This window comes from Sardina pilchardus, chromosome 1 (assembly GCF_963854185.1).
Source record: "Sardina pilchardus chromosome 1, fSarPil1.1, whole genome shotgun sequence".
Taxonomy (NCBI): domain Eukaryota; kingdom Metazoa; phylum Chordata; class Actinopteri; order Clupeiformes; family Clupeidae; genus Sardina; species Sardina pilchardus.
This window is the reverse complement of record NC_084994.1, coordinates 13,176,584-13,198,391: the sequence shown is the minus strand read 5'-3', so window position 1 is coordinate 13,198,391 and position 21,808 is coordinate 13,176,584. Positions and strand designations below refer to the sequence as shown.

At 39.9% G+C, this 21,808-nt stretch overlaps 1 protein-coding gene across 1 annotated transcript; it reads left to right on the top strand.

Annotated features, from left to right (window-relative positions):
* The first annotated feature begins 885 nt into the window (after nt 1-885).
* LOC134076507 (uncharacterized) lies at nt 886-21,297 on the top strand. Its single transcript, XM_062531597.1, has 18 exons — nt 886-1,064; nt 2,003-2,073; nt 2,163-3,972; nt 4,498-4,668; nt 5,499-5,669; nt 5,783-5,956; nt 6,205-6,380; nt 6,600-6,654; nt 13,912-14,076; nt 14,206-14,313; nt 14,661-14,768; nt 15,325-15,368; nt 15,977-17,738; nt 18,470-18,640; nt 18,756-18,923; nt 19,854-20,027; nt 20,203-20,376; nt 20,488-21,297. Exons 1-18 carry the CDS (start codon nt 886-888, stop codon nt 20,495-20,497), a joined length of 5,691 nt encoding a protein of 1,896 aa, XP_062387581.1. The 3' UTR covers nt 20,498-21,297.
* The last annotated feature ends 511 nt before the right edge of the window (nt 21,298-21,808 follow it).

Genomic DNA, 21,808 nt, shown 5'->3' with positions numbered 1-21,808 from the left:
CCAACTGGATATTATTTTGATTGAATTTATGTGAAAACGCCCCTCTAAACCAAATGAGAGATTTTTGTTTGGAATTTTTTTTTTTTACAATTAAGACATTTACATTTGAAAAGAATACAAGTGATTTTTTTAAAGAATATCTTTTTGGGGCTTTTTATGCTTTTTAATGACAGTGACAGTGGAGAGACACAGGAAGCAAATGGGAGAAAGAGAAGGGGTGGGATCTGGAAAGGACCACAGGGCAGGAATCAAACCCGGGTGCGGTGCAGTACGGCCAGTTGTGCCACAGCTGGGGCTAGGCTACAAGTGATTTTTAAAGTATCTTTATGTTCCATGAGCTGAATGCTTCAGTTGTGCAGCTGATATACTGTAGTCCAGCTGTAATAATTGTGTGAGCAGGTGGACAAACCCCATGTATTCCATCTGGCTGTGCTTTTACAGTAACATATATGATATCACATCAGCTGATTTACTGGCTGAAAGGTTGTGCTATTTAGGATCAGGTGCTTTAGTGAGTAGTTACAAATACAGTATGTGACCTCTGAGTGAGTCTACAACAGAGAACTTTCACGTTCAGAGTGTTTGGCTGTCTGTAGAGTTTTCTATGCCTTCTTCCTTTTTTATAATTTTTTTATTATTCATTTCTTTGTTTTATTCCCTACAAATTGCACATTAAAGACCAATGTGCAGGTTGGATACCCCTATACAGCATAGTGTATACTAATGACCAAACAACTAGAATTTCAGAACCGGAGAAATATATAACAACGATATTTGTAGATAACGTTGTGTTCAAATAGCTTACGCATAATAGCCCTGACCGGAAGTGACAACTCCCGGGGGAGTCCAGTGAAGTTCGAACTCAAGTAGCCATGGATGTGGACGATGAAACAGACATCGATGTTCATGTATGATGGCCCACAGGCCTATAATTATGAGCCTCCACGGCGAGATCGAGGCGAGGGGGAGATTAGGGGGCAGATCAGGGGAAGGATCAATGGGCAAAGGAGAGAAGTAGAAGTGTGGTGTCAAGAAAACAACTGGCGAATCGGGCAAGTGACTTGGTGAGTTAGCCTACTGTAGCATGGTGGCTGCCACGGCTTCATCTACGGCTAGAAGGCTACCTTGGTGTTATGTAAATAAATCTGCTTTGGCAAACATATTTTCGACCTTGTTCTTCATTAAACATCCGTGTTTGAATTTAAGGTAGCAATGTTGTGTTGTCATATTCTACAACCTAAAATTTTAACGCTGTTAATGACCTTGCCATGACCACATAAATAATAAGCTACAATAACAGTCTATCAGTCATATCTTACAATGTGTGTAAAAATCCGGCTACGCGGTTTGGCCTGCAAGTGGCAGGGAGAGTGGGCAGTATAGTAATAGAGGCAAGACTTTCTCTGGTGGCTGATACGGTTTGTTGACTAGGTGCTTGTGCGGACACTGAAGCTATGGCGGCGGCGGTGGACAGCATCTGTTGTCAAGAGATAGATGCGTACTGAGCGCCACAAACGACCGAGTGTGTGCTGACTGACGCGGCAGTGAAGTCTCCTCTTTTCACCTGCACAACACGCATCCAAGATCAAAAATACTTGCTTTTCTTGCTCGGAAAATTATGGACTCTATGTCCTGAATGGCAGGAATTAGTGCAACCACCACAAACACAGTATTTCACCATCTCTAAACTCAATTGTCTCAATTGTCACGACTGCTGTCTAACTACATCTACAGCGACACTGACAGAACTGAGCGTGTGCTCTTATGTCCCTCACCATACGTCATATGACGTATTGCTAGCGGGAAAGGCGGTTAGATTGAAATACTTATTTTCGTCAAAATTCCTGTCTTAGAATTTGTGTAACATAGTTATTTTTACATATGTGTTTTATAAGACCTCTTTACACAAGATCATGTGTTAATCTAGTTATGATTTCAACCTGCACATTGGTCTTTTATCACAACGAAACCAATTAATTGGAATATACTCTCATGTGTCCAGGAGAAGCAGGAGCAGAAGTGAAACTGATCAGCTGCTGGAGGAGCATACTCTCATTAAAAGGACCAGAGCAAGTGAGTGTTGAGTGAAGGATCAGCAATCATTAATAATTGTCATGGAAGGATTTAAAATGGATATTTGATCAATTTTGATTTTACATTTCAAACAGATGATGAGGTACTGAGGAGAGTTAAAGAGAACCATAAAGCCAGTCTGAAGGAGAGGTTTGAGAACATATCTGAAGGCATCATCAATTCAGGAGCTGAGATACTCCTCAACAAAACCTACACAGAGCTCTACATCACAGAGGGAGAGAGTGAAGGGGTGAATATCGAACATGAGGTTTGGCAAGTAGAGTCAGCATCCAGATCTCAAACTACAGAAGACACAACAATCAACTGCAATGACATCTTTAAGCCCTTACCTGGACAAGAGAAGTATGTTAGAACTGTGATGACCAAAGGTGTTGCTGGCATTGGAAAAACAGTCTCAGTTCAGAAGTTCATTCTTGACTGGACTGATGGGGTTGTGAATCAGGATATAGATTTCATATTTCCCCTTGCTTTCCGTGAGCTAAATTTGGTCAGGGGTGATGAGTATAGTCTTCATGCGCTGCTGCTTGACTTCCACCCTGAACTGAAGGAGCTGAATGAGGGTGAGGAATATAAAGACTGCCGGGTTGTGTTTATCTTAGATGGTTTGGATGAGAGTCGATTATATATGGATTTCCAACAAAATGTCCAATTGTCTAATGTGAAACAAGCATCATCAGTGGATGTGCTAGTGACAAGCCTCATTCAGGGAACTCAGTTTCCCTCTGCACTCATTTGGATAACCTCACGACCAGCAGCAGCCACTCAAATTCCTGCTCACTACATTGACCAGGTCACAGAAATACGAGGATTTAATGACCCACAGAAGGAAGAGTACTTCAGGAAGAAAATCAGTGATGAGAGTCAGGCCAACAGAATCATCTCACACATTAGGGAATCCAGGAGTCTCCACATCATGTGCCATATCCCAGTCTTCTGTTGGATTGCAGCCACTGTGCTACAACAGATGCTGGAACAGGACAGCACCCAGGAAATACCCACAACTCTGACTGAGATGTTCATACACTTCTTGGCCATACAGTCCACCAGGAGGGATCAAAAGTATCTATCCAGAAGCATCCGAGAAACTCAAAATCCATTGAAATCACAAAAAGAAGTCATAACAAAGTTGTCTGAACTTGCTTTCATGCATCTTGATAGGGGAAATGTTATGTTCTTCGAAGAAGAGGTGAGGGAATGTGGCATTGACATAACTGATGCTGCAGTATACTCTGGGCTATGCACTGATGTCCTCAAAGAAGAATCTGTTATCTTTGGGAAAGTGTACACTTTTGTGCACCTGACCATCCAGGAGTTTCTTGCCGCCTTATATGTGTTTGTATCTTATCTCAACAAGAAGGAAGAGGTGCTGAAATGTTTTCTCAAAGAAAAGTCCAGCATCTCACCACAAGATGTATCACTGGATGAGCTACTGAAGGGTGCAGTGAACAGAGCCTTAGAGAGCAAGACTGGACACCTTGATCTGTTTGTGCGATTTCTCCATGGCATCTCTCTGGAGTCCAATCAACAGCTTTTACGAGGCCTTCTGCCACATACAGAGAGCAACCCTGAGAGCATTGAGAGAGCCATTCGAAATCTGAAGGAGTTGAAGAGACCAAATATCTCCCCAGACCGATGGATCAACCTACTCCATTGCCTGGTGGAAATGCATGATACATCTGTGCACGAAGATGTCCTGGCTTTCTTGAAGTCTGAGGAAGGTGCTGTTCAAATGCTCAAACTTGCCCACTGTTCAGCTTTGGCCAAAATATTGCTAATGACAGACGAGCCTCTGGATGAGTTAAACTTGATGGAATACAAGACATCCGATGAGGGTCGGAGAAGACTGATTCCAGCTGTGCGGCGCTGCAGAAATGCCCGGTGAGTTTCAAAGTAAAACAGCAGATGTTCATTCTAACAAATGATTTTCAGTTTTACATTTCAAATCTAGTAGTAGATTTCTGAAAAGTGTTTTGCAGGGATGTCTAGAAGATAAACTTATTCAATCAGAGCTTCACAATAACAAACAATCACTCGCAAGGCTCTATGAGTTTCTGAAATAAAAAAAGCTCATACAATAATTTTGGAGCATGTACCATCTGTTATGGTGTAGTTTTATGTTAATATATGGCCTGTGTAAATGGTTCCAGTCAGAGGGCACTGACTGTATTAATGTCAAGCAAATTAACATTGTTTCTGTGGTTTGGTGGGAAACCTGGAAGATTATGTTGTTTAAACAGGGTGCTCTCAATTTATAGTTTTCTCTTAACTTGACATGTGGTGGTTTACATTTTTGGGAAACTGTAACCTCCCCATATAGGAGATATGCTAATTATTACATTTGCCATGTGGAAGGCTTTACCAATAGTAATGCATAACATTATCACTCTCATGTGCTCTTGACAGGCTGGCTGGCTGTAAACTCACAGATAAGTGTTGTGAGGTGGTGGCCTCGACTCTTGAGTCTTCTCACTCCCACCTGAGGGAGCTGGACCTGAGTCACAACGACCTGCAGAAGTCTGAGGAGAGACTGTTTAGAGGACTCCTGAATCAACACTGCAAGCTGGAGTCACTGAGGTCTGTCTTTCCACCTTTGTTCTCAGGTTGCTATGGTAAACTTGTTGCAGAGCCTAAAATTCTCACTAGGTACTGTGCCTGTTTAAGACGACAAGATAGATCATATTTGATATATTTTACATAATGGTAGGGCTGCAACTAGCAATTTTCATAGTTGATTAATCTGATGATAATTTTGATCGATAAGATTATCAAAATGATAATTTATTTATTTATGATGCATTATTCATTCACAAAGAAAATTGGTGTCCTTAAAGGTTGAATTTTTCCTCATTTTATCACTTAAGCCATTAAAATCAATTTCTAAAAGATGATTTTATAATTATCTTTTTAGTCAACTTTAGCATGGGGTGCCAACAATTTCAACCATGACTGTATATACACACACACACACACACGCTAAAGCTGTAGGGGAAACTCTGCAGAGAAATATGCAAGCATAAAATGAGCGAAAACGAAAAGCGATAGCGAAAGCGAAACCAACGATGAAATCGCCGATCCTGCATAGTTTCCCTTTAAAAAGCCTTGTTTTCTCCATCGAGCAAATATATTTAGTTCATTGTCATATAATAGTATGTAAAGCTGAATTTATTCAGAAAGCTTTGATGTATTTTTCTTTAAAAAGTGACACAAACCTATCAATGATCAAAATAGTGCCAATTTAGCAACTAATCGATTAATTGTTGTAATGTTTATCAACATTTCTGATAATTTCAGGCATGGAAATGTTATTTGTTTTTAGCCCTGTGATCATTCTTGAATAAAGGTTTTAGCACGTATTGGTCCATATCATAATGCATAACATTATCACTCTCATTTGCTCTTGACAGGCTGGCTGGCTGTAAACTCACAGATAAGTGTTGTGAGGTGGTGGCCTCAGCTCTTGAGTCTTCTCACTCCCACCTGAGGGAGCTGGACCTGAGTCACAACGACCTGCAGAAGTCTGAGGAGAGACTGTTCAGAGGGCTCCAGAGTCAACACTGCAAGCTGGAGTCACTGAGGTAATTTTGTTGTCATGAGTTACTGTGGTAAACCTCTCATGCAAGTAGGCAAAGTTCTAGCTGCGACTCTGGCCTGCTTTTGTTTTTCTTTAAAAACATTCCTGTCCTTTCAGACTTGTTGGATGTAAACTGACAGCAGCCTCCTGTACAACCTTGGCTTCAGTCTTGGAAGCAGCACACCCTCCCTTGAGAGACCTGGACCTGAGTGGAAATCCCCTGAAAGACTCTGGAGTCCAACAGCTCTCCTCTGGGCTGAGGAGTTCAAACTGCTCTCTGCAGACACTGAGGTGATGAATGAAACCGTTGAAGTCACTCTCATGTTACTGACCGTTCAGTTTCAGAAACATAAACATGTTTAATTGTGTAAAACTGCTGTACACAACTATTTGTATGGGATATACTACTATAGAACATTATAATACCCATGTCCCGACAGTAATATCTCAGAAGATATCTATGTATGAATATATCACATGGGATACATCGTAAACCATGTATTACTGCACTTGATGCCATGTTTCACATTATGTTGCAGGCTATCAGCCTGTGACCTCACTGGGAAAGTCTGTGTGTTTCTGGATTCTGCTCTAAGAGCAAATCCCTCCTACCTGAGAGAGTTGGACCTGAGCAACAATCATGTAGGAGAAGCAGATCTCAGACTGCTTTTGCAAAGAAAGGAAGATCCCGAATCAGCACTTGAGAAACTCACATAAAATATTTTTCCGGTGAGATAAATATTCTCTGATATACTTCAACTCAACCTGTCAGATTATTATTTGTGTGACATATAGACACATATCTGTTATAGTTGAAACAAAAGCATCCAGATTGGATATCATGGGACTTAGTTGTAAATTCTGGTGAAACAGTTGAAACGCTATTGTGTCTGGATGTTGTGTGCTCATCAGGGTGTTGTTGTTTTGTCTGCAGATGCTCCTGAGCTCACCACTTTCCACGTCAACAATATCGAGCACCCGCTCATACAGTATATCACTGTCTGCTAGCAGTGCTTAGCGGTGCATTTTGATTAGCTGGCCAACTCTCCAACTTTCTTCATCTCTGCACCCATAGGTCTTCTCAACATGGACAAACATGAGTATTATCAGCTGCCAGTTCCTTTGCAAGCAAAGTTTAATTCCAGTCCTGTTTTGAGTTGACAGGGTTTGACTGAACAGGGTGAATATAGTGTAGTGGGAGAAGAGACAGGTTATGCTGATCTAATTTGAGTGTTTCAGAAAAGGTTTGATGGACTGCATTCCAAAATACATCCTGTCTGTATACACACAGAAGGAGTTGTCCTGGGTTGATGTGTGCAACAATAGCCATTTCCAGACAGGTTTTGCGCACATTTTGCGATAATTGCTTACCGCATTTCTGACGGTAGCGGACATTCAGACATGAAGCATATATGCGCAATGTATACGGCCACCTGTTGTTCATATCTAATGTAGAATTTCCGTCAATTGGGCTTTAGTTCGCTGGGCAGATAATGACGCCTAATAAATGTGGCCGCGATGACAGCTTAGCATGCGAGTGTAGTCTTCACACTGGGAGTAGCCTTGCTGCATTACTGTAGGTTACGAAGGTAACTATGGATCTGTGAGACCGAGGGATGACCGTCACCATCCCTTTTTAGACCGTAGTGACGGTCAGAGTGAGGTCGGAACAGATCTGCAGCGTGTTAGAGAGATGTAGTCTAACTGTTCAGTGATATCCCGGGCACTTTAAATACACGTAGCCTAATACTTCCCTTGATCATCACTGACAAGTGCAGATTTTTTCCGCGATTGCGTTCACATAGCAGCTGTGGCGGCAACATTACTGAAACATGACTAGGTCGGCAGCAGGAAAAGTTCCGATAGTAGATATGCGGACATATGCATTCAGACAGCACAGCACAAAAAAAGAAAAATACTGTAAAATTTCTGTGAACATTGCGTAAATACACGTCTGTCTGAAAGGGGCTATAGAGATTTGAGTCAGAATTACTAGGATTGGGAGGTATAGGACAGGGTGTAAATTCCCTCAGTTCTTACGCTGGACCCTAGGGGGCACTGTACTTTCCTCTGTGATGTCCTGCCTGAGCTGACCAGCCACAGGGGTTATTGCTTGGGCTGGCCCTTAGATGCATGATGAATAAATATGGTGGTGTGTTTTTCTTTTTGGCTTGCTGGCCTGATTCTTTATTGAGTTTGGAGACCTGCACTTTGACACACACAGTTTTTAAGTGGTGATGGGAAACAATGGCCCACTCTTTAGATTCCAGAATGGTCTGTGTGTCATGATCCAGTGCACAGATGGATGTAAAGATTCACAATGTAGACACCTTTGCCATACATTTGTAATGTAGAAGTTTCACTCCATAGAGTTATATTTTGCCTCTGACATTATCTTCAATATTGGTGTTTGTTAGTAATAGACTTTTACTGCACTCGTAGACTTCACTTCATTCCCATGATAAAATATGCTCTTTTTGTGGCAGCAAATTGAACTGTGTTCTTAAGATATCAGAAGATGCACATATTTTCTATGTCCATAACATATCCTGTATGTATGAACATTCTTTGTAAATAATGAAATAAAAACAATATATAGTCCACAACTGCGTTCACACAATTCCACATATCTCAGCAGTGGTCACTCCTTGTAGAGCTGTATTACATTCAAAACATCATACAACACTCTGTATCACATTCAAAATCAGAAGAGCACATACATATACAGTACATATAACGTTTCAGACCAAGGTCCTTCATCAAGGTGCAACACAGAACAGGTGCAGGGGGAGGGTAGAAGGGGGTGTGTCACTTAGTTAGTAAATTACAATATACAGATGCAGCAAGGGCCATCTTGACCCAAAATGATCTACAAACAAGTCACTGTATCAAAAAGGACAGTATACAAATATTTTATTCCGGCGAAGCTGCATTGTATCTATTTTAACGTGACTGTTGACGGTGCTTAACATATGATAACGCATATAAAAGTAAACTTTTCTATTTTATATCGGTTATATATGATGTAGTATATATACATGCTGAGGGCAGAATTGTCAACATCTAAGTTGAGGCATAATCTAGTTAGCTATGGAGAACGCACATGTTAACAGAATGAACGGAAGTTGAAAACAGTATCGTAACCATCGCAACGATACATATTTCCGGGTTAAGGAATTAGGTGGATATCATGATGACGTTGGGTTAGCAAAAAAATCCAATGGCTAGTCACACTCTTCATACTCATATTGATTGCACATTGCACATTTTCCCCACTTATTATAAACAATTGGCCATTTTGGATTTTCCTGAAAGAGAAACTAAATCATCAGCAGTCACAACTTTGTTTGGCCCCCTCATTGCTGATCTGTCATGTTAAACACACACTGATATGATGAAAGTGCAGTTGCTGTTTGGGAACCAACTTTTGTGTATTCTGTGTCAGCTCAGGGTGCAGGCACCACAGCTCACTGTGTTCAAAAGGTATTGGAGGGGGAATGTCACCACAGACTGGTCTGGAGTCAGTCTCTCACCTCCAGACAGATCAGCAATGAGGGGGCCAAACAAAGTCTGTGGTGACATTCCCCCTCCAATACCTTTTGAACACAGTGAGCTGTGGTGCCTGTGTGGATTACTGGGTTTGGTGTTACTGTGAGAGGGAATGTGTAATAAATTAACTTTGCCTGCACCCTGAGCTGACACAGAATACATAAAAGTTGGTTCCCAAACAGCAACTGCACCTTCATCATATCAGTGTGTGTTTAACATGTAAGCAAATGAATCATTTCAAGGTTGAAAGACACACAGTCATTGTGTGCTTAAGCAAAGGCTGGAGGATGGACTTTGGCCTTTCTGACAGAAACAGTTGCCTACAGTAGCTATGCAACATTTTCCAACAGCTTGGAACAGGAGTTACTGTAAATGATTACTCTGAGTTGTCAACCAGTACAGGTGAAACCATTAACACAAACATTATAGGAGGTGCAGACGATCTGAAGGTAAGAGCTTTTACCCCAATACTTTGTACTGGCAAATTTATTTTTTAGAGTGATCAGATTTCTTTTCTCTCTGAGATCATAATTGTTCTAAAGTATGATGTTATACAGTACACAAGTCTAAACTGTGACATCAAATAAAGGTCTGCTAAGATATCACAGGCTAACTACTCAATAAACTACTCAGCATTTAACAGGTACAGTATGATCAAATTATTAGTTGTGTTAGCCATAAAGAAACTTGATTCGCACAGTGGTGTACATTCGCTTATGGTCTGTGAAGTGCACGGCTTGCATACATGAATACTTTCCCAAACCCTTCAGTTCATATTAATGTCTGGTGATCAGAGTGTTTTATGGATTTTCACTGAATGTTCTTAAGCCGACCTGTCCTGCATGGTGTCCTGAATTCCTCCTGATTTGTGTGGCTTGTTAGTATAGATCAATTAAGAATAAGATTTATTTTTTTTACAGTAATTGCAATAACCAAGTCAGTATGGCCAAGATAACCAAGCTGAGCAACACACACACACACACACACACACACACACACACACACACACACACACTCTGTCCAGCACCTTCCTGTTCGCACTGCACATTTTCATGGCAACTGGCCTATTGTGGGGCTGACCGCTTGTGATAACTCACTGTCCCTGCAATCTTTCAGGAGCTCTGGCCTAGGGTGTGGCTTAGGGACTCTATAGCACCACCCTGTAGAATACATACAAAAACAAATAGCACACATACTGTATCAGATATGTGCATTTAACAAACGCTTGTTAGATTCCAAAATGCCATGGGTCGCGGACTGCAGGTATGAGGGCCCGCCATGTATTGTATTTATAGTTAGATAGCTACTGATCTTTGATTGGCCGCATGACATATTTTCATTACATTTTATTTCATTCACTTAGCAGATTCTAATGTTTACCCCTCTGATAAACCTGCAGTTACTGAGGATATACTACCATGAAAACAAAAAAGTATATATCAGGGCGGCCAACGATGTCCACAGACAAGGTAGAGTATGTTGCATGATTTTATGAAAGGATGATGTATTGTGACATTGAAGCAAGTTTAACTTATACAGTGTGGTTATAGCCGATAAAGGGCAGAATGCAGAAGTGCCGTTCACTCTGTTCCAAGTTGATGAACCACTGAAATGATTTTGATACATTATTTTAAGGTACAAAAATCTCTTTAGTACTGCTTTAATAAGATAACCTTTAAGTATAATTTTGGCAAGGGAGTTGATCGACTTAACTCCCTGAGACAGAACAAGTCCAGCCAGTTCTCTACAGGGACCGTCTAAGACTCAAGGAAATTACAAGTGAATAAAACTCAAAACTGTAAGTTCCTCTCTCTACTAAATATGAGTTATATGCTCATTACATTTCTCTTGATGTTTGGATATATCTGTATGTAATTAGTAATGATTGTATGGAGTCCTATTTGTGGCTCTATTAATAACAGTTAAAGGTAAGAGCAGAGTATCTTAGTAATTGTGTAGTGCATTTACAATTATTGATACTGTTATTGTATACAAAGGCAGAATTGTGGTTAGTTCTAGTATCAAACTGCACAGTCTCAAGGCAAGGCATCTTATTTAGACTTGATTCTAGTTTGTTTTTTGTTTATTTTTTGTATTTTTCTTTACCAAGCTCAATGTTATTTGATCAAAATATATGGCATAAAAATGAATGTTAGAGAGGATGAAACTGACAAATAGGGGAGGATTGAAAATAAGAATAGCATATTTCCATAGTTTGTGTGATGTTATGTGTCAGTCATTTCAGCGAGTTAAACATTTTTGACAAGATGTTTTGCTCTTGATAGTATCACTTCACCTGACTGAACAAGTCCATCCAGTTCTTTGCATAGCCGTGATTTGCTTCTCCTCATTTGAGTTGTAGATGATGTTCATTAAATTTACTTCATCAAGTTGCTCTGTGGAAGTCATTTTGTCATAAATTTGACATAAATCAATAAACTGTCACTGTCAATCCCCCCCCCCCCTTTTTTTTTATACATTGTTGGTAGTTATGTTAAAAAGCTCTGCAAAGTCAGTTTAATCTCTAATTCATACAAACGACACACAACCAACAATGGCATCCATTTATATTTTAAGACAAATAGCAAAGATAAATGAAAGACATGATTATCACAGATCGAAACAATATGGTATGATCACACCTTAACCTCCTGAGACAGGTCCAACAAGTCCAGCCAGTTCACTACAGGGAGCATCTGAGACTCAAGGGAATGACGAGAGTAAAATTCAAAACTGTAAGTTCTACTAAATATTAGTTGTATATCATGTTCATTACATTTCTCTTGATATTTCGGGGTGTCTGTATGTAGCCTTTGTACTGTATGTAATGTTTGTATGGAGTCCTATTCCTGGTGTTGCGGGTACGCTGGCCACTACGCCGCTCCGTCCGGCATCTTTTGTCTTTTGTTTATGTCTTGTGTGTGGTGCGCTTTGGGTTGCAATCTGTGCATGTTAAATTTGCTATGCAAATAAACTTACTTACTTTCTTACTAGTTAAAGGTAAGAGCAGAACGGCCTCACATTTTCAACCATTGATCCTGTTATTGTATACAAAGGCAAAATTGTGGTTAGATCTATTAGAACTTCACAGAACAATGTTTTAATTTTACTTTACCACCTATTGTTTTGAATTGTTTGCCTGGATTGTATGTTTGAATTGTATGCCTGTTTACTTGTTTTGGTAGTTCCTTTATGTTAGAGTATAACCTCTGAATATTATAGAAAGATTCATGACTATATTGTTCTATATTATTTGTATAATAAACAAATAGGTGAGTGGGGAGGAAAGAGTTAAACATTCATGACGAGATGAGTTGCTTTGCTGTTAGTATGAGCACAATTGAACATCCTGAACAGGTTCATCCAGTTCTCCACAGGTGTGTCTCAGACTTCATCAGAAATGTCGCTTGTTTGAGTCCATGTCCTTGAAGCTGTCTGTCATTTTGTGTCCTACTGTATTTCTGGTCCCTTGGATGGTTCTAGTCAGATTAAGTTTCAGAAATAGATGGTACACTTTAGACAAATTCAGTCACAGAACTTTACTTTGATTTGTAGTTTATGTTTCCTCTCTCTCTTTCTCTCGTTGTTTCTTGAATTTTCCCTTGGGGATCAATAAAGTATCTATCTATCTATCTATCTATCTATCTTTATGTCACTTGTGCCACATTCAGAAGACAGGGAGTGTGCTCACAAAACATACAGGCCAACAAATAGTTGCATTGTATAATATTCTGTTTAGTCAAATAACTGCATAAAGTTGTTCAGGTGGTGGCCAGTTGTTGTATGAAAATGACTATACTGCGAAATATTATTGCAATAGTCTTGTTTTTGTCTGACAGAATATGAATTAGATTTTATTTAGAGATTATTCGCCCTGCAGCTCAGGCTGGAAACCTGCACTCAAATTTGCGGGAACCAATCACAAACTGGCTTATCCACCTGGAACACTCGGATCGTTGGTCTGATTGGTTGAAGGACTATCCAAGCGTACAGAGTCATTTGCACTATCTATGCCCATTGATCACGCCTCTTGTGCAGTAGAAACACAGCACAGACTCCCCAGACTAATGTTCAATCTCAAAATCCAAAAAAAAGACGCTATTACATGTCTGTGAAACCACCAACATATGGTGGGGGTGGTGCAAAACAGGGTTATGGGGGGAATTTATGCATTGTAGAATGGTTTGCCTAGAAATCTAGACGCCCCTAGCGGCAGCAAATGTAATTTGGATGGCGGAGCAGTCTAGGCACGATCCATAGAGCCAGGGAGCTGAGAACTCAAAAAAATCAGCGGGCAAATCACAGCGTGTATAGAGTCGGTGGGCTTAACATAATGGTGACTGACATGCAACCAGAAGTTGCAACGGTAACGCATCCTGTTATTTGAAAACAAGAAGATGATTCGTGACACTACAGTGAGTGTCCAGACCCTACATCTTGATGTGGGTCTGGCTTCTCAGGCTGGGGGGGGGGGGCTTCTCATCTATAAATATTCTAAGGAAAAGACAATGGTGCAATGATCATAAATGTACAATGAATAAATGAAGAACATTGTGGAGACATTAAAACTATTCGTACATAAATAAGCTTTGTACCTGTACCAAATGTAAGGTATCAACAAAACCTCTGAATTTGTCTATGAATCAAAACAATATAAATCACACATTGGCATGTTTAAATGTGTGTTTACAGATATAATCAGTCATTCAGTCTAAAATGAGTTCAAGCACAGAAGCGAAGAAAGTTGCTGGTGACGGAGACAGATCAGTGTCTCCTGTGCCAAGTTGTGTGTCCATGAAGAGTGACAAATCGATGTTGGACCCGCCAAAACTGAGTGATGAACCTGTGAACTCTGATCCAAGGTACTGGTTAAACCTCATTCCTGCATGTGTTATATTCTTTGTGATTCTTTGTGATTCTTTCTAACACAAACACAAGGAAATTATACATGTTTGAAATGATTTACAATATATGTTGTATGATATGTTCAGAAAAAAGACACATAGACCAGAGTCTCCCAGTGGTGTGTCCTTGAAGAGTGACAAATCGATGTTGGACCCGCCAAAACTGAGTGGTGAATCTGCAAACTTTGATCGAGAGTGAGGATACTTTTTTCGTCTGCATGGCGACAATATTATAATTAATTTTAATTTGTTGTAATTGTAATGCTACATTTCAAATTTCAGATACAGAAAACAGTTGATTTCAAATAAGAAAACAAATGTCAGTTTAGAATGTTTTTAAAAATTAGAAGCGAATGGCCAGTGAGTGTGTGTGTGTGTGTATGTGTGTGTGTGTGTGTGTGTGTGTGTGTGTGTGTGTGTGTGTGTGTGATATATTCTTCATGTTTTACATTCTTCATGAAGGTTCTTTTATATAACACAAACACGATGAAATAATCCATGTTTGAAACGATTCACAGTATAAATTGTATGATATTGTTTAGACAACAGAGACTTAGACCAGAGTCACCCAGTGGTGTGTCCATGAAGAGTGACAGATCGATGTTGGACCCACCAAAACTGAGTGGTGAATCTGCAAAATGTTATCAAAAGTGAGGATACTATTTTCTTTATGGCTTGTAAACCATTTGTTGGAATTTTATAGTGATTGTTAAATATTTATATTAACATCTAAATATGTAGATATTGTCTCATCATATAAATGTAGTTGACAATTTTGCTATTAAACCACTTGTTGTAATTTATTGTGATTGTTAAATAAGTGAACATCTAAATGATATTGTCTTATCCTATAAATGTGGTTGAAAATGTTGCTATGTTGTCTTATATAGACATAAATTAGATCTTATTAGGAGTAATTACAATTTAAGATGTTACAATGAATTGGTTAGCACAAGGCATACTGCTGACTTCAGGCAACAGGCTTGATGTTTGACCAGTTGACTGGAAAGTGTTGAAATCAAGAAGAGAATATACATACATCATTGTAAACACACAGCTTTTGGGGCATAACATGACTTACTGTTTATGCACATGGGAGAGTATATCACCATTTGCTCTTACAGTTACAGTGTAGAAAACTGTAGACAAGTGTTTAACACATTTTCTTTCATTCATACTCTATCTATTTGTGTTCTTATTTTGCAGGCACTTGCTGACTGATCTAGTTTCACAGTCTACCAGCACATCATGTAAGATTTCTATTAGAGATAAACTATACAATTAATTAAATGAAGCTAGTGTATTTGGTATATATTAGTGTAGGCCTCTCTCAACACATGTGTTCTTGCGAAAGGCTTTTTATACAGATGCACCGAATTCATTATTTACTGTAAGGTTTTGATGAAATATATCTGAAGCCAAATTCTGAATCCCAGTCATTTCTGTAGTGCATGTATACATTCAGTAAACTTCTCCAAAACTGTGAAACTGTGGGGGGGAGATGTCATTTACTGTACAAAGCATGATAACTGCAGCCCTTGATTTTCAGAAATAATTGTTTTCAGTGATGATACCTGTACATGAATTGTCAAACCACATGGAAATATAAGCATGCTCTTATGATAGACGAAATACTGCTCATCTGTCAATCATTGTACAAAGCCCAATTTGATGGGTCCAGAAAGCTATAGTTCGGGCATACAGTAGTTGTTCTAGAACGGAACAAGTTCAGACCAAGTCATAATCAGAGACAAAGCTGGATTCGGTGCACATCTAGTTATTTAGGATAGTAACTGTAACTTGCTGTTAAAAAAGGGCTGAACCTATTTTTTTGTTTAATACTCTAATTCCAATTTAGATGATAACAACCTGATGGATGTTATAGCATGCCATAAGGCCAATATGAAGAAGCAATTTGAAAACATACGTGAAAGTGTGTCAACTCAAGCAATCCAAACATCTCAGGAGACTCTTTACATGGACCTCTACATCACAGAGAGAGAGAGTGAGATGTTGGATAAGGAACACGAGATTTGTCAGATAGAGCCAGACGCACCTATCAACTGCAATGATATCTTCAAGCCTTTACCTGGACAAGACAGACCAATTCGAAGTGTGCTCACAAAAGGTGTGGCCTGCATTGGAAAAACAGTTTTGGTTCAGAAGTTCATTCTTGACTGGGCAGAGGGAAGAGCCAATCAAGACATAGACTTTGTGTTTGTTCTGCCTTTCCGATTGCTGAATAGGATCAAAGACTCTCGGCACAGTCTCCATGAACTTCTGCGCTACTTCTTCCCTGAGCTACGAAAGTTGACAGACAGTTTTAAATACAAAGACTGTCAGATTTTGTTCATCTGTTTTGCTTTGGATGAGAGCAGTCTCCCTTTGAATTTCGAGCAAAACCAGAAACTGTCAGATGTATCAGAAGAAGCTGTTGTGGACACGCTTGTAACAAGTCTCATCCAGGGCTCTCTTTGTTCATCGGCCCGCATCTGGATAACATCCAGACCAGTTGCAAGCAATCAAATTCCTCAGAAGTTCATTAGCAAAGTCACAACAGTTAGAGGCTTCACTGACTCACAGAAGGAAGAGTACATCAGGAAGAGAATTGATGATGAGGGTCAAGCCAACAGAATCCTCTCCAACATCAAGTCATCTAGAAGCCTCCACAACATGTGTCGCTTGCCTATTTTTTGTTTGATTGCAGCCACTGTACTTCAGCAGATGTTGGGACAGGACAACACCCAGGGAATACCCACAACTCTGACTGAGATGTTCATACGCTTCCTGCTCATCCAGATAGCCCGAATGATTCAGAAGTATCGAAAAGGCAGCAGCCAAGAATCGCAAAAAGAAGTCATTATGAAGTTGTCTGAACTTGCCTTCAAACATCTAATGAGGGGAAACTTTATGTTTTCAGAGGGAGAAGTAAGAGAATGTGGCCTTGATGTAACTGATGCCATGGTGCAATCTGGACTCTGCACTGATGCTCTCAGTGGAGAATCGATCTTGTTTGGGAAATTGTACACTTTTGTTCATGTGACCATACAGGAGTTTCTTGCTGCCTTATACGTGTTTGTATGTTATGCCAATAAGAATGAGGAACCACTTCAACCTCTTCTCAAAGGGAAGTTCAAGATCTCTCCAAAACATACATCACTGGATGAGCTATTGAAGAGTGCAGTGAACAGGGCTTTGGAGAGCAAAAGTGGGCATCTTGATCTGTTTGTGCGCTTTCTCCACGGCATCTCTCTGGAGTCCAATCAAAAGCTCTTACAAGGCCTTCTGACGCACACAGAGAGCAACCCTGAAAGTGTCAAGAAAGCAATTCGAAATCTGAAGGAATTTAAGAGACCAAACATCTCCCCAGACCGATGGATCAACCTACTCAACTGCCTGGTGGAACTGCATGATTCATCACTTCATGAAGATGTCCAGGCTTATTTGAAGTCAGAGGAGGGTGCTGTGAAAAAGCTCAAACTTGCTCACTACTCTGCCTTGGCCAACGTGTTTCTGATTTTAGGAGAGCCCATGGAAGAGTTGGATTTAAAGAAATACAAGACGTCTCTTGAGGGTCGGAGAAGACTGATTCCAGCTGTGCGGTCCTGCAAAAAGGCTCTGTGAGTTTTTAAATGGGTGATTCTCAAGCTGCTTATGGACTGCCCATGCTCATATGTTTCAGTCACAACTGCAGAGTAGATTTATTTTATTGTATTACTGTATATGCAACATGGAAGTAAACTGATTCATGTTGAAAGGCTGTATTTGCATTTTTAATTGTCAATTCTCAAGGGGCATCACCAACTTCAGTTGGTACAGTACATCAAGTTAGAGAAGCAATTGTCAATGAAAGGCTTTAAGTGCAGTTTTAAAAAAACAAAAAACAAAAAAACAATTAAGCCTATACAAATGGCAGCCATTGGTTGGTTAAAAAAGTGCCTCTATCTGTTGTCATATATAGCCTGTGAGATAAGTGGGGTATCTTTGGTGTGTTTAAGTGGAAATACTACAATACACTACAATACTGTCATTCAAATGGAGGGGCCAGAGCAAATAAACCGTCATGTTATTCTAGTTCCCAGCCAGGTACAGGGGAACATGGTCGCCTCTCAACATTTCTCCTCGATCCTCGATGCTCGATCCTCGAGGGGCATTCCCACTGATTTATAACTAACACTGGATAGACTATTCCATTTTTGCCTCCCCATCATTCTTTATGTAGATCAGTGAGGATCGAGGCCCGAGGAGCGAGGGAGGATGTATAAAAGCCCAAATGAGAGGCACTCTATGTAGGAGACGTCCCAAGTCTTCTTCTACTAACAACATCATTACTCTGATGTGCTCTTGACAGGCTGGCTGGCTGTAAACTCACAGATAAGTGTTGTGAGGTGGTGGCCTCGGCTCTTGAGTCTTCTCACTCCCACCTGAGGGAGCTGGACCTGAGTCACAACGACCTGCAGAAGTCTGAGGAGAGACTGTTCAAAGGGCTTCAGAGTCAACACTGCAAGCTGGAGTCACTGAGGTCTGTCCCTCTGTGTGTTTGCGAAATTAAAGAGGACCATAAACATATACAATTATATTCTTAGAAGTTACTATTCTCAATTATTCCATCATCATTTTGTTTGTTTATTTTGCAGACTTGTCCACTGCAAACTCTTAGGAAAATCCTGTAAAATTCTGGCCTCAGCTTTGCAGCCAACCTCAGCCTTGACAAAGCTGGACTTGAGCGACAACAACCTGCAGGATTCAGTGATGCCTGTGTTCAGCGCCATCATGAATCCACATTCTAAACTAGAGAGTTTAAGGTTTGTGTCTAATCGTGTGACATTTCTATTGTTGCTGACAACAGTGTGTGTCGAATTGACTAAAAATAAATAAATAGATGCACCTAATGCATCATCGGGATTCACTGGACTAGCTATGAGCTAATGGGAAGCCCTGCATTAGTGCCTATAGGTACAGCCTACAGCCTAACAGCTCAGGGGACAGAATTGTGACGTAGGCACGTAGTCTGACCGAGTCTGACCTATGGCGACGCTTTACTCTCTCTGGACGCATGCGCATTACCACTTTAGCATTGATTTCGGAGAAACGTTTATTACTCAGCTGGTAAGATAGTTACGAGGTTACAACGCCAATCTCAAAATGTTGTATTTACTCCAAAAATAGAAAAGGTTCGTACAAAGGCTTAAAGCGCTTCAGCTGTAACATTATTTGATGTTAAAAGTGGCTCTTACGCCCCATAGGATTCAATGGAATGGCTAGCTAGCACTGGTCTCCAATTTCCCATGGCGGCCGCCATACTGTCTACACTCACCGAACGTTCGCCTGCCCCCTTGGTAAAATCCCTGACTGTGCCTTTAACTGGATCTACGTAAAAAAAAGCGATTTTATGACTATGAAAATGTTGCATAGGGTCTCTTTAAGATGTGCTTTGGCCAATCCAATTGTTTGGCCAGGCTTCTGATGATGCACAGATACTGTGACAGCACAGTACATTTCAGAACCAAACAGAAAAGAATAACAAAGGCATTTCCTCCAGAATAAGGATGTTTTTGCAGTATTTGCAGGATTTACATATTGTTTTGCTCAAATTGGTCACTTCTATTAAATTCTGTGCTCTTTTATTTCAGTTGAAACATGGCCAATCAAATCTAAATGGGGTGTTACCAGACTCAAATCTGAACTCAATGCGTGTTCCTGAAGAATGTCCTGTTTTGCTTCCTGTCTTTCAGCCTTGCAGGATGTAAACTGACAGTAGCTTCCTGTAAAGCCTTGGCTTTAGTCCTGCAAGCAGCACACTCCCCCCTGAGAGAGCTGGATCTGAGTAGAAATCCCCTGAAAGACTCTGGAGTTGAACACCTCACCTCTGGGCTGAAGAGTCAGAACTGCTCTCTGCAGACACTGAGGTGATGAGCAAACTTGTTGTACACAACTGTTTGTGTGGGATATCATATTGCAGAATACATTACAATACCCGACAGTGATATCTCAGAGGATTATGTATGAAAATGTCACATATGACATGGGATACATAAATCATATATTACTGTATTTGATGCCATCTTTTGTATCACTCTGCAGGTTATCAGGCTGTGACCTCACTGGGAAAGGCTGTAAGTTTCTGGCTTCTGCTCTGAGTGCAAACCCCTCCTACCTCAGAGAGCTGGACCTGAGCAGCAATCACATAGGAGAAACAGAGCTGACACTGCTCTTGGAAAGAAAGGAAGATCCCAATTCAGCGCTGGAGATACTCAAGTAAAGCAATCATTTTTTTTAAAAAAAAAGCAGTGCAAACTCTGGAAATGTGCTTTGAGCGTAGTGTGTCTGGATGTTGTGTGCTCATCAGTGTTATTGTCTTGTCTGCAGATGCTCCTGAGCTCACCACTTTCCACGTCAACAATATTGAGCACATCACCTGCGGTGCTAAGGTTTGAATGGACTTGTCTGAATTCACACTGAAGAATTTGTCGAGGTTGATATGTGTAATACAGATTTTTGTCTCAGTTCTTACACTGTAACATCCTCTGTGATGCCCTGCTTGAGCTGACCAGCCACCGTGTACAACTATGTACAAATTTATCTCTATTTATTTTTATATGTTTAATGTTGCATTCTAGACATTCTTGGTGAATTTTATGATTTTTGTTCAACATTACTTATGCATGTGGCTTTATACAGTATGTAACACTGTTTCAAATGATTTCACTTTGTCCTTAAATATTTTACATCATTTGCTATTCATAATCTATAATGTATGTAGGCTATACTATCGTTAACCTGTTTAATGCCTTATATATTTCATATTACCTTAATATCTTCCCTGTTACAGTATGTAGCCCATGCTATTCTGAAAAAAAAAAAAAAAAAAAACTCTTTAATGACGACTTTGTCATTTTTTACAGCTGTATCGCGATCTCTGAGAGTATTGCTTTGTTGTTATAATTCTTTCTAAATCTACTTATGGTGGCATTTGAAAGATGTTGTAAGTTCAGTATTTTTGTCCTCTGTATATTTAGAAACAACAAAGCAATACTGTCATCTACAGGCTACAGGCAAACATAGCAGCAAGAGCAGAGCATCACTATAAGCTATTGATTAAAAAAAAAAAAAAAACTTTCTGAATACCTTGTACATACATGTAGTCAAAGAAATAAAAGTAAACAAAGTTCATTCCCACTCTCCAGAAGTGACTGAATTGTTTGTCTTGTTAAATGCATCTACTTATTGTAACTCTACCTGACACTTGAACCCTAACAGCAAACAGTGAACCTGATATCAGCGGTATAAAAAGTTGAACACAGAAGATTGAAATGAAGTAGACCTTTATACCATAGTACAAACGTGTGTGAAAAAAGTTAATGTTGATATCCACTAACCCTCCCTGCCTCACCACAACTATGAAGATGGTCAGGGTGGTTCACATAGTCTGATATGCTTCCTCAACGACAAAGAAACTGGCCTTTTACCAGACCACTTTTAAAATACACCATCCAATCCTGAAAAATGTCTATACAAAGAACAGATCAACAGTGTTCTATACAAAAGTGCAAAAGATATTGGCACAATGTCATTGAAAAGCATATTTATTAATATCCTTTGGCTCAGGAATTGATACAGTGTTTCTTTTAATATTTCACTATACAATGATTTGATTCTTTGTGGAGAGATCTTTCATTGATGATGGACA

Bases quoted from the DNA above. Each gene is read 5' to 3' on its own strand.
- LOC134076507 (XM_062531597.1), top strand. From the start codon at position 886: ATGAAACAGACATCGATGTTCATGTATGATGGCCCACAGGCCTATAAT. The intron at 2,074-2,162 runs GTGAGTGTTGAG...ATTTTACATTTC, and splicing joins CATTAAAAGGACCAGAGCAA to AAACAGATGATGAGGTACTG. The intron at 20,028-20,202 runs GTGATGAGCAAA...ATCACTCTGCAG, and splicing joins TGCTCTCTGCAGACACTGAG to GTTATCAGGCTGTGACCTCA.